Source organism: Podarcis erhardii, assembly GCF_964252035.2.
Source record: "Podarcis erhardii genome assembly, chromosome: 3".
In the NCBI taxonomy this organism is placed as follows: Eukaryota; Metazoa; Chordata; class Lepidosauria; order Squamata; family Lacertidae; genus Podarcis; species Podarcis erhardii.
The window spans coordinates 8,478,119-8,490,653 of record NC_138507.1 but is presented as its reverse complement, the minus strand read 5'-3'; the positions used below and the strand labels follow the sequence as shown (position 1 = coordinate 8,490,653).

The following is a 12,535-nucleotide window of genomic DNA, read 5'->3' as shown; positions in this document are numbered from 1 at the left end:
GGCGTTGTGATCTAAACCAGTGAGCCTTGGGCTTGCTGATCGGAAGGTCAGCAGTTTGAATCCCCGCGATGGGGTGAGCTCCTGTTGTTCAGTCCCAGCTCCTGCCCACCTAGCAGTTCGAAAGCACGTCAAGTGCAAGTAGATAAATAGGTACCGCTCTGGTGGGAAGGTAAACTGTGTTTCCGTTTGCTGCTCTGGTTCGCCAGAAGCGGCTTAGTCCTGCTGGCCACATGACCCGGAAGCTGTCTGCGGTCAAACGCCGGCTCCCTCGACCTATAGAGCGAGATGAGCACCGCAACCCCCGAGTTGTCCGCGACTGGACCTAACGGTCAGGAGTCCCTTTACCTTTAAGGAGCCCACATAGTACTGTCAACCCCCCCCCTCAAATTTGCTATCCTTCAGGTCAACTCTAATCCCACGTGAGGTCTAGAATTCAGGAGTCTAGTTGGCTCCATGAGCCTCTTGAAGGATTGAGCAGAACGTTCCAATTTGACTGCTATTGCAATGGGTTGGATAGGATGACTGGGTTGTATTCTGTGCCATTAAATCAGGGATGAGGAACCTGCCGTCAAGCAATAGCTTCAGAGCCACAACACTAGTCACCTTCATTATTGCTGGACTCACGTTGTAGTTCCAACGTAATCTAGCAGGCCACCATCTCTGCTTTAGAGGTAACCTGTAACCTTTAATAATAATAATATCAAATTGCTGAAGTCAAGTCCTTGAGCCAAACCTCTGGAGGCCTATGTGCAAGTAGCTTACAAGGCTGAGCAAATAACCAAATAACAAGTCCAGGAAGGGAATCTGCTGTGCAAGTGAAGTGGTCAGTATAACAATATAATGGCCGCTGTATTCCGAGCCTCCCAGTTCCAGGAACATCCACGCCACATCAGCAGAAAAAGGGCACTAAAAGCATTCTTTTCACAATGCTGGGATATTGCATTCCAAGCTATGACTAACCCCAGCGAGCACAGCCAATGGTTAGGAATTATGAGAGTGCCAAAAATATCCAGTGAGCTGCAGACTCCCCTCTTATAAATGTTCAGTTTGATTAAATGAAAATTGCTGCTAGGATTAAATGGGTGAATCTTAACATAGCTAGTCAGATCTTGGTGACCGAAGCAACGTCTAATGGTCTCATTCAGAAGAAGACCATGCACTGTCCACATAACACAGAGTTTGTACTGAGATCAGCCACCTGAGAAGATGGGAAGGGGGTGGGTAGACTTTGAAACACTGGAAACTGTTTTTCACAGAGAGACACAAACAAGCTGACAAAATCAATTGTTTTAATCATTATAAGCAACACACACAAAATAGCTAGGCAAGCTCTGTGTTCAATATTCAGTTCTGCAATGTCCTATACAGACACAAATGAGATTTAGAAGGCAATACCATAGCGGTAGCAGATCATCATGATCCTGGGAAGGAAATGAAATAGGAACTCTTGTTTTAAAACTTGCCACTGTTCACTTCTGGTTAGCATTCACCAAAGTGCAACTCCACAGCAAAGTCTTCCCTGAAAGTCTTCCACATCCTCGGCTTGTGTAGGTTATCAATTTCATTTCTAGAAAGGTAAAGCCTGGGGAGGGAAGCATTAATGAAGAGAACACGTAAATCCATGCGCAGGGAATGGCACATGTTCAAGCATTTTCCTTCTGCGTTTGATCAGCCTATGGTGGAGGAGCTCCTCACACCATTCAGAACGCTGGAGAACTTGGGGTTCCACACCTCCCGTGGAACCTATGGCACAGAGAAGGGGCTCCCCCTTGCAGAAGTTACCATTCCCAACTCATGGGAAGTGATATCACAGAGCTCGTCCTTGCCACCAACCCACCAACCCCTGGCATGTTGATCTAACACAGAAACACAACACCTGAATAAGTCACACTGGAAATACAAAATGAAGTACCGTATTTTTTGCCCTATAGGGCGCACCTCTTTTTTTTGGGGGGGGGATAAATAAATAAAAATTTATTTATCCCCCCCCCAGGGGAAGGGGAAGCCAGAACAGGCTGCTATCTGCAAGCCTTGCGGACATCTGTGCAAAGCATGGGCGCGCTCCGGGGTGCGCCCCATGCTTTGGGCTGCAGGCTGTTGCCCGCAAGCCTTGCTCCCAAGGCTTACGGATAGCTTCCTGAAGCCTGGAGAGTGAGAGGGGTCGGTGTGCACCAACGCCTCTCGCTCTCCAGGCTTCAGGAAAGCCTGCATTCGCCCCATAGGAAGCACACACATTTCCCCTTCATTTTTGGAGTGGGAAAAGTGCGTCCTACAGGGCAAAAAATACGGTAGCTAGTGGCAGAACACGGGAGCATGTACTTCATCTGTAAATGCTGTCTCCATTTTTAACCACACAATCCATTTTTAGCACAAAAGCATGCCTGCCTCCCATTTGTTGGGGACTTGTCCTCAAGCTTGTGCTCAGTCATTCTCCTAGCGTTGATGAGCCACAGTAGTAGTTGCAGCTATGAGGAGCCATTTCTGTTCTGTCATCCATTTCTCACCTTCGTTTCCATTCCATTTCGTTATGCTATAGTTCACCTTTATAGCTCACCTCACTCTCTCCACTGTGGCCAAAACCAATGTAATGAATTATGTGATCAATGTCAATGAAAGGGACCCATCAGAAACCATGCAGATAATAACATCTGTGGACTAAGAACAACAATAGCAAATACCACTTATATTTGCATTGCATTGTTTCTGATCCTGACCTCAGATGAATGTGCAAGTTGTGGCCATTCCTACTGTTTCTGATGTCCCTTGTTGCACCCCAAAAAAGAGAATGTATAGCTCATTCTGCTTTACAAGTTAATAGTGGCTTTTAATTTGTTGTCAAGCTAGTGAAATTCTCCAAGCATTCTGACTCAGTAGACTCCCTCTGTCCCTTCATATATTACATATTGTAACGTAAAGGTAAAGGGGCCCCTGACCATTAGGTCCAGTCGTGGACGACTCTGGGGTTGCGGCGCTCATCTCGCTTTATTGGCCGAGGGAGGCGGCGTACAGCTTCCGGGTAATGTGGCCAGCATGACTAAGCCACTTCTGGCGAACCAGAGCAGCGCACGGAAACGCTGTTTACCTTCCCGCCAGAGCGGTACCTATTTATCTACTTGCACTTTGATGTGCTGTCGAACTGCTAGGTTGGCAGGAGCAGGGACCGAGCAACAGGAACTCACCCCGTCGCGGGGATTTGAACTGCCAACCTTCTGATTAGCAAGTCCTAGGCTCTGTGGTTTAACCCACAGCGCCACCCGCGTCCCTATTACATAACATGCTGGCCTGCAATTGGGGTAGATAATGATTCCTTTCCAATACAGGGCAAGTCTGATGACATGCACCTGGAGACAGATGAGCAAGTGTTCGTATTCCTGCTACTTAAAAGTAGCAACATGCCTGCTGAATCTTCAATTTCTCCTACATCGTGTTTATCAGCAGTAATGCTTCAGTAGTGAGCAATGAGGCCTCCATCCCGGAAAGGAAATGGATTTCTCAGTTCTTCACTCAACCAACTTCCTTTATTGGAGACTTGCCCAACAGTGCATTTCCATGTAAGAAAAACCTGCAGAGACTTGAACTCATGACCCCTTTCCCAACAAGGCAGAGACAGTATTTTTAAGCCTGTATCTTTCTGAAGAGTTAGGCTCAAGGCAAGTCCCCCGTAGCAAATGACAGGCTCTACTTTCTTCTGTGGGGTCATGTGAGGGGAAAGGGTTGTTGTTTACCTTTAAAAAAAATAACGCAGCCCTATGGAAGAAAGCAAAGCCTTTCTCTTGCTAACGGAGACTTGTATTGGGCCCATTTCTTCACACAGATAAAAGTTTGTCACACTCTGGTTCCCAAGCCAGCCAAAGTTTGAGGACATCTTAGCTTTTTGTCACAGGCCTCTGATGTCAGTCATTACAGCTTACCTGTTGTCCTCTACAAAGGCTGTGTGGAACCAAAAGAAGAAAGCGCAGTCATCGTAGCCTTTTGGTATAGCCTGTATTTTAAAAGGCAAAAAGACTGAATGTTTAATACCTACTAACCTGTGTATAGTGCTTTCCTATGTTCAAAATGTATCGCGTGAATTACCCCCGTCACAATCACAACACATCCCAGAAGGTAGTTCTCTCTATAAGCGCAGAATACAGCCTGGAGCATGTCACCTAAGTCTTCATTGTGAGTTCATGCTACATACAATATCCGAACCAGGGAGACAGACTTCACTCTGAGCCACTACAGCAGCTGTTTAATTTAAGATTTAATGTGATTTATTATATTTGGTGCTTGTCATTGCATCTGCCAAATAACTCATCCTCTGATACCTATGACTGGGCCTTTTCTGTGTCAAGCTAGTTTCCAATACAGTGGTACCTCGGGTCACATATGCTTCAGGTTACATACGCTTCAGGTTACAGACTCTGCTAACCCAGAAATAGTACCTTGGGTTAAGAACTTTGCTTCAGGATGAGAACAGAAATCGTGCTCCAGCGGCATGGCAGCAGAAGGCCCCATTAGCTAAAGTGGTGCTTCAGGTTAAGAACAGTTTCAGGTTAAGAACAGACCTCCGGAACAAATTAAGTACTTAACCCAAGGTACCACTGTATTAGTTGTTTTGTTTCCACAATAAACTGGGAATAAATCAAATCTTCCCTTCAATAACACCTCCTTTACTTTCTGAAATATCTCAAGTCACATTCCATGTCTCCAGGTGTTCCTGCGTCTTTAGTTTCATCATAGTTTTCAGGATTTAGATTCCACGGGGTCCAAAGGCAGGTTATAAAAACCAACAATTCCCTATCCACTTTTATAATTCTGAATGTTAAAGCAGGATTTAAATATATGAAATAAATAAAGGCCAGCAGGTGTGTTTAACGAAGCGAACCTTGTGTTTGAGATGGGTCAGCAATGGCTACAGAGGACACAACTGCTGTGTGAGCGAAATGCAAAAGATCCACAGTTCATTTACTTACAGATGAAGAAGATTCGAATCTGACTTTCACATCTTTGCTAACTATGGGACAGCATTCAAAAGCAATTACTACCCAGTCGTTTTCGCCATCGAAGAACAACTGAAAGTAGATGGGACATCTCATTCACGATGAAATATTCTGGTTACAAAATGCATGAACTTTTATCTACTGAATCAACTATAGCCTCCTACTGGGGCAGCTTGGCAAGAAAGGTCCCAGCAGCCCCCTCCCCAATGACCCAACTTAATTTGCCCTCTGAAAACTAATTTGCTCTGGTAACTTTCCTTTGGCCCCATTAAAACATAAAATTCTTGGCTACTCCTCAAATCGCCTAGCAACACTCCCTCCTGTTAATCTATTACTATTTAGGAGAACACAACTGGAAAGTAAGGCTCACAGGCATTGCTGTTGAGGGAAGATTTTAGAGCACCATATACTGCCAAATTCTGTTGAGCTAGAAGATGGACACCTTTTCTTCCATCCATGCTTTTCTTTTAAAATGTAAGGTATTTTAGGGGAAAAATTTCCTGCCTACTGCATTTCATCCTGTGTGTGTTATTCCTGTATGTCCCAATCTAACAAAGATGCTGTATTTATGTAATATATATTAACTGGGGGGCGGTGAAACCAACAGGTGGTCATTCCCCGCCCCTTGTTTTGTTTAAAAGGCTGCCAGTCATAACTCCAGTTGAGAAGAAGTGCTTAGCTTCTATAAAATGTGCAAAATGTGTTAAATGATGCAGGAATGACAGAGTAGCTGGGCTGCTTGCCAATAATCTCATCCCAAGAGCACCTGTGACATCCATGCAATTTATTCAGAATGTGACAGCTAGACTGGTGACTGGGAGTGGCCACCGAGACCACATAACACCGGTCCTGAAAGACCTACATTGGCTCCCAGTACGTTTCTGAGCACAATTCAAAGTGTTGGTGCTGACCTTTAAAGCCCTAAATGGCCTCAGCCCAGTATACCTGAAGGAGCCTCTCCACTCCCATCATTCAGCCTGGACACTGAGGTCCAGCTCTGAGGGCTTTCTGGAGGTTCACTCCCTGCAAGAAGTTACAGGGAACCAGGCAGAGGGCCTTATTGGTAGTGGCGCCCGTCCTGTGGAAAGCCCTCCCATCAGATGTCAAGGAAATACCGTATGTTTCGCTCTATAAGACGCACATTTCCCCCTCCAAAAATTAAGGGGAAATGTGTGTGCGTCCTATGGAGCGAATGCAGGCTCCTTGGCTTCAGCGATAGCAACACAAAGCCTCCGGAGCGCAGAGGCTTCGCGTTGCTTTCGCTGAAGCCTGGAGAGCGAGAGGGGTCGGTGCGCACTGACCCCTCTCGCTCTCCTGGCTTCAGGGATAGCCACTTGAAGCCTCCAGAGCGCAGCGGGAACTCGCACTGCACTCCGGAGGCTTCGGGTTCCTTTTGCTGAAGCCAGGAGAGCAATACTCTCCTGGCTTCAGCAGAGAGGGAGAGCTCTGCAGCGCCCCTTCAGCGAAGTGGGAGGAGAAATGGAAGGGGCTCCATTTCTCCTGCCGCTTCGCTGAAGGGGCACTGAGCAGAGAGGGGGAGATTATTTTTTTCTTGTTCTCCCCCTCTAAAACAAGGTGCGTCCTATGGTCGGGGGCGTCCTATAGAGCGAAAAATATGGTAAACAACTATCTGACGTTTAGAAGACATCTGAAGGCAGCCCTGTTTAGGGAAGTTTTTAATGTTTGAAGTTTTATTCTGTTTTTAATGTTCTGTTGAAAGCCCCCCAGAGTGGCTGGGGAAACCCAGCCTGATGGGCGGGGTAGAAATGATAAATTATGACTATGATTCCACACAATTATAAGAACAGCAGGAATGCAAGGGCCATTTGTGAGAAACACTGCATTTTCCACAGTTCTAGAATGCTTCACTTTTAGAATGCTCAATACATTAGCTCTCTTTGCATCAGAAGCATAACCCCAAAGCACGTCTAGCAAATTCACATTAATTATAGGGATTAAGAGATCCATCGCACAGAAAGAATCTTAAATATACCACCAGTTGCAAAAACTCTGGACAGATAACAATTTCTTACGCCAGCCACTCATGACAGGCTTTTAAAACTAACCCAGGCGTCCCTTACCTGGCAATTTTCTTGGGTTGCACAAACACAATGAAACACCACTTGCTTTTCCATTATTATCTTCACCCTCAAATCACTCCCATTGCCTTTCCCAACTCCTAAAAAAAAAGTTTTTTTTAAAAAAAGGTTAAATAGTGATAGCAGGACAATTATGAGGCTGAATTTCAAGGACTGAATGCTGAATTGTCTAGTGCAAACTCTTTAAAAAGTAAACTTGCATCACAACAGAGGAAACACTAGAAATCCTACAGCATTTTAGCAGCGCTTACCATGGATAGCGTAGAGCTTTATGCTTTTTATTTCAAGCGGTCTCTCTTTTGGGAGCTGCAGGTTGTACTTCCATTTCAAGGTTGCGTAATACTCAACGTACCTATTCTGCAAAGAAAATTTGAGCACGCCTTGAGAAATAAGTTGCAAACAAGCTGCAGCATTTTCAAAGCTAAAAGGAAATCTCCCAACTCAACCCTGAAGTAAGAGCAACCTTTGGGCTGCAAGAGAAGGTGACCTTCAAAGCCCATCACTGCAAGCCTTGCCTTACCCAAACGCTCCCAAATCCTGGACTCACCGTATGTAATATACAGGGGTCCCCAAACTAAGGCCCGTGAGCCAGATAAGGCCCAAGGGACTCGTTTATCTGGCTCACAGCGACCCCCGCCGCCGCCCACGACTGCCCACTTCCAGGTCGGAGGAGCACCAGAAATAGCTTGTGCGCATGTGCGTTATTTCCGGGGAACATCAGGTCAGAGGAGGCCCGTGCACATGCGCAGAAGCTATTTCCGGTGCTCCTCCGACCCAGAAGTGTGCCGGAAATAGCATGTGCGCACATGTATGGGCACATGCTCCCCTGCCCTGCCGCGCAATCGGCGCTGGAGACACCGGCCCAAGGAGCAGTAAGTTTGCTGACCCCTGTTATAACACCAGTGTTATAGGTTGTTCGCTGGACTGAAGGCACTCTAGGCGCCATCCAGAAATGCAGGGGTATGAGAAGGGTGGTGCAGGAAAAATGGTCAGTTATAGAGCTAAATTGTGACATTCTGCAAGTTGTGTTATAGAGCTAAATCGTGACATTCTGCAAGTTGGTACGATACTAGTTCCAGTGTCTTTAACCAAGATGTCATTGTAGACTCTTACCTGTGATGGAGTTTCAACACCCTGAAACTTGGAGCTTGTGCTTTCATCGGTTCTTCTTTTACCAAAGTACTGTAAACTTTCCTAAAAAAAGGAAGATGATAACAGGTGTCGCCATATCTTGTAGTGTTTAGTTTTAAACCAAGGCACTATAAAGTGTTATTTTAGAGACACAGGTTTGGAGGCCAGGTTTTCCCTCTGTTCACGTTAGAGTGGAGTGGATTCTGCCAACTTCTTCTTTCATCTGCCACCTTACACCTTATCCCCACACCATTCCCACGGTTCCTCCAAAAGCAGGTTTTCAAGGGAGACAAGAAGCTGCAGAGTTAAAAAGGGCTGGGAAAGTCCATGTCTGGTGAACGTGAAGTTTGCTCCTGCGTACAGATTGGCTATGTACACATTAGTGGCTTTTTACACCGCATTCCTCTCCAGAACCATTGGTTTTCTCTGATGGTACTGTTCTGTTTACAGAAAGATCTTCGATACATTAGAGTCATGGGGGAGATTATTTTGTTTCAATTGCTTGTTCCTAATGAAGCTCCTCTCCCACCATCTGCTATGCTGTTCAACGACCAGTATTACCGGGCTGGTTTTCCCTGCCTTGTCTCTTCCTGCGGAAATCCTCTTCATTTCAGTTGTACACACCTGGGATTTGCTGTGCATTGAGCAAGTGAAAAGGATCTAGGAGTCTTGGTTGACCACAAACTTGACATGAGCCAACAGTGTGACGCGGCAGCTAAAAAAGTCAATGCAATTCTGGGCTGCATCAATAGGAGTATTGCATCTAGATCAAGGGAAGTAATAGTGCCACTGTATTCTGCTCTGGTCAGACCTCACCTGGAGTACTGTGTCCAGTTCTGGGCACCACAGTTCAAGAAGGACACGGACAAACTGGAACGTGTCCAGAGGAGGGCAACCAAAATGGTCAAAGGCCTGGAAACGATGCCTTATGAAGAACAGCTAAGGGAGCTGGGCATGTTTAGCCTGGAGAAGAGGAGGTTAAGGGGTGATATGATAGCCATGTTCAAATATATAAAAGGATGTCACATAGAGGAGGGAGAAAGGTTGTTTTCTGCTGCTCCAGAGAAGCGGACACGGAGCAATGGTTCCAAACTACAAGAAAAAAGATTCCACCTAAACATTATGAAGAACTTCCTGACAGTAAGAGCTGTTCGACAGTGGAATTTGCTGCCAAGGAGTGTGGTGGAGTCTCCTTCTTTGGAGGTCTTTAAGCAGAGGCTTGACAACCATATGTCAGGAGTGCTCTGATGGTGTTTCCTGCTTGGCAGGGGGTTGGACTCGATGGCCCTTGTGGTCTCTTCCAACTCTATGATTCTATGATTCTATTCTAAGTCTACAGTGGGTGGTGCTGTGGGTTAAACCACAGAGCCTAGGACTTGCCGATCAGAAAGTCGGCGGTTTGAATCCCCGCGACGGGGTGAGCTCCCGTTGCTCGGTCCCTGCTCCTGCCAACCTAGCAGTTTGAAAGCACATCAAAGTGCAAGTAGATAAATAGGTAAACGGCATTTCCGTGCGCTGCTCTGGTTTGCCAGAAGCGGCTTAGTCATGCTGGTCACATGACCCGGAAGCTGTACATCGGCTCCCTCGCCCAATAAAGCGAGATGAGCGCTGCAACCCCAGAGTTGGTCACGACTGGACCTAATGGTCCGCGGTCCCTTTACCTTTACAGCTCCCAAACTGGAGCAAAGCTGGCCTGGGGAAAATCACATCAAAATGTGATACTTCAAAAGAAACTATGGAATGCCTGTAGTGTGTACATGGATTTATAAAAAATAGGAGTGGAAATTCACTGGAAGCAGAGTAAACTGTAATTTATGCACAGCCCTAGTATTCAAGCCACAGAAAACCTGCATTGTCAAAAGAAGTGACACCCCGTCCCCACCCCCAACAGATGATTTTCAAATTCTTCTCCAGAACCATTGGTTTTCTCTGATGGTCTTGTTCTGTTTACAGAAGGATCTTCGATACATTAGAGTCATGGGGGAGATTCTTTTGTGTCAATTGCTTGTTCCCTATGTAGTCCCTTTCCCACGATCTTCTATGCTGTTCAACGATCCCACAACACTCGGGGGGGGGATGGCAAAATCACCTCCTGCTTTTTCTCTTCTCCTAAAAAGACACTGCTGGAATTTTTCCAACAACAGCCCTGGGGTTAAGTAACACGTTTACCAGTCAAATTTCATCATTTTTCCCATCTGAGAGCTGCATTCCTTTCTGAGCAATCTTCCAGGAAGTCACATGGCAGTGGTAGGCAAGGCAGAGGCAAAAGTAGGTGGAGGAATCGATGCAAATTTTACCTTTGTACAGCAGGCTAATTTCTACGTACACAACTCTCAAAAATCCAGGCAAGCAAGAAAGGCCTGAAGGCTGTATTCAGAACCTGGGCCTAGGGCACTCCAGCTCTGGACTAGATCAAACATTTCCCTTGGAAGTGACAGAAAAAATTCCACATGGTGGTAGCAGTGTTTGCATACTGCTCACTATGTGGTTCAGCCAAATTGCATCGAGGGATGTGCCTTCACTCTGGGCATTTCTGGCAATAGGGGGATGGTGCTATAAACAAGGCGCACGCCTCCTGCAACTGAGCTGAACCATGTATATAAACTTCAGGTTGTCATGCCACTTAAATGAATCGCCACCCAGGTGGAAGACATTCTTCAGCATTCTCTGCACACAGAAAAAAGCCACTCTTTGGTCTTTGAGAGAATTAAAGCACACAAGTTCAAAGGGAAGATTTAACATGTACCATCGCTTTACGTACCTTTGCACTTTCAAACAGGCTGTTCTCAATAAGCCAGATGCAAATCATGGTGCCAGTTCTACCTGCATTTTTAAAAAAGGGTCAGGGAATCAAGACCAGAGGAAAGTCATCAGGGTTGGATTCGAGTTGTACTCAAGAAGGGAACCACTAGCGCATTCAGATTATGCTACATAAGAGATAGCTCAGTCAGTAGAGAGTGAGACTCTTAATAATAATAATAATAATAATAATAATAATAATAATAAATTTTATTTATATCCCGCCCTCCCCAGCCGAAGCTGGGCTCAGGGCGGCTTGAACTCATGACCCCAAGACTGAACCCCACATTGGACAAAAGATTCCTGTTTTGCAGAGGGCTGGACTAGATTATCCTTGCGGTCCCTTCCAACTCTATACAGTGGCACCTCGGGTTACATACACTTCAGGTTACACACTCCGCTAACCCAGAAATAGTGCTTCAGGTTAAGAACTTTGCTTCAGGATAAGAACAGAAATCGTGCTCCAGCGGCGCGGCGGCAGCAGGAGGCCCCATTAGCTAAAGTGGTGTCTCAGGTTAAGAACAGTTTCAGGTTAAGAACGGACCTCCGGAACGAATTAAGTACTTAACCCGAGGTACCACTGTAATTCTAGCATGTGAATTACAAAGAACGGTTGAGGGAGCTCGGGATGTTTAGCCTGGCAAAGAGGAGATATGATAGCCATCTTCAATATCTAAAGGGCTGTTGCGTGGAAGATGGAACAAGCTTGTTTTCTTCTACTCTAGAGGGTAGGGCCCTGTACCAATGGATTTAGGTTACATGATTAACTTAAGTATTAAGTTGCAGTTTTTATTCAAGAGTTCCAACTTTTGAAGTCTTCCAACCCACCTTCCTTTAAAATAGCAGCTTTTAAGTAGCAAAATACAACCAACTCTGAGTTCCTCAGTCCAAAATTTTGAAGAGGGACCAAGAGCTTTGGACCATAGCTCAGTGGAAGAGCACTGTCATCTCCAAACAGGGTTGTGAACTTGCCAGAAACCCTGGAGATTCAATTCAGACATATACTGAACTAGTTGAACCAACAAGTCTGACCTGGCAATAAGACAGTTTCTCACGTCATTCTGCCTCAACTCCCTATTTCAGAAAAATAACGGTGATAATTTAATACTGGAACACCAGAAGCTTTTGTAAACTAGCAAAACAGAAAATAAAACACCTTAAAAAAAAAAAAGTTCAACCTCCTTCAGCTCCATGTCAATGTTTCCACTAAAAAGGACTTACTTACCCTTGCCTCCTTTGCAATGTATTGCTATGACATTGTTTTCATCTTGTAACATCCATTCCATCACGCTATGCGTGAATTGGACCATCTCCCTTAAGGGCAGAAAGAGGAATCTCACTTAATTTTTCTTTTCTGAGATGTTCGGGGGGAGGGGCAGGGACCTAACACAAAATCATTTTATCAGAGCAATAATAAGCCCTTAGCAGCTTGGGATCAGTTTACCTAAAAGGTTGGCTTGTGTACGTGCTTGACCCCTTTTAGTCTGTGGAACTTGCAATATTACAAGTGCCAAACAACATTCA

At 45.5% G+C, this 12,535-nt stretch overlaps 1 protein-coding gene across 3 annotated transcripts in view; it reads right to left on the bottom strand.

Annotated features, from left to right (window-relative positions):
* Nucleotides 1–1,275: 1,275 nt before the first annotated feature.
* Nucleotides 1,276–12,535, bottom strand: part of LOC309338371 (phosphatidylinositol 3,4,5-trisphosphate 3-phosphatase TPTE2-like) — a 29,403-nt gene continuing 18,143 nt past the window's right edge. For all 3 annotated transcript variants that reach the window (XM_081855592.1, XM_081855590.1, XM_081855591.1), the window contains exons 12-19: nt 12,237–12,325; nt 10,974–11,035; nt 8,195–8,275; nt 7,333–7,438; nt 7,064–7,161; nt 4,956–5,054; nt 3,912–3,982; nt 1,276–1,582 (exon numbers count right to left, since the gene is read on the bottom strand). In XM_081855592.1, coding sequence (XP_081711718.1) covers nt 1,480–1,582; nt 3,912–3,982; nt 4,956–5,054; nt 7,064–7,161; nt 7,333–7,438; nt 8,195–8,275; nt 10,974–11,035; nt 12,237–12,325 — 709 coding nt within the window. In that variant the 3' untranslated portion in view covers nt 1,276–1,479. The remainder of the gene's footprint in view (nt 1,583–3,911; nt 3,983–4,955; nt 5,055–7,063; nt 7,162–7,332; nt 7,439–8,194; nt 8,276–10,973; nt 11,036–12,236; nt 12,326–12,535) is intronic.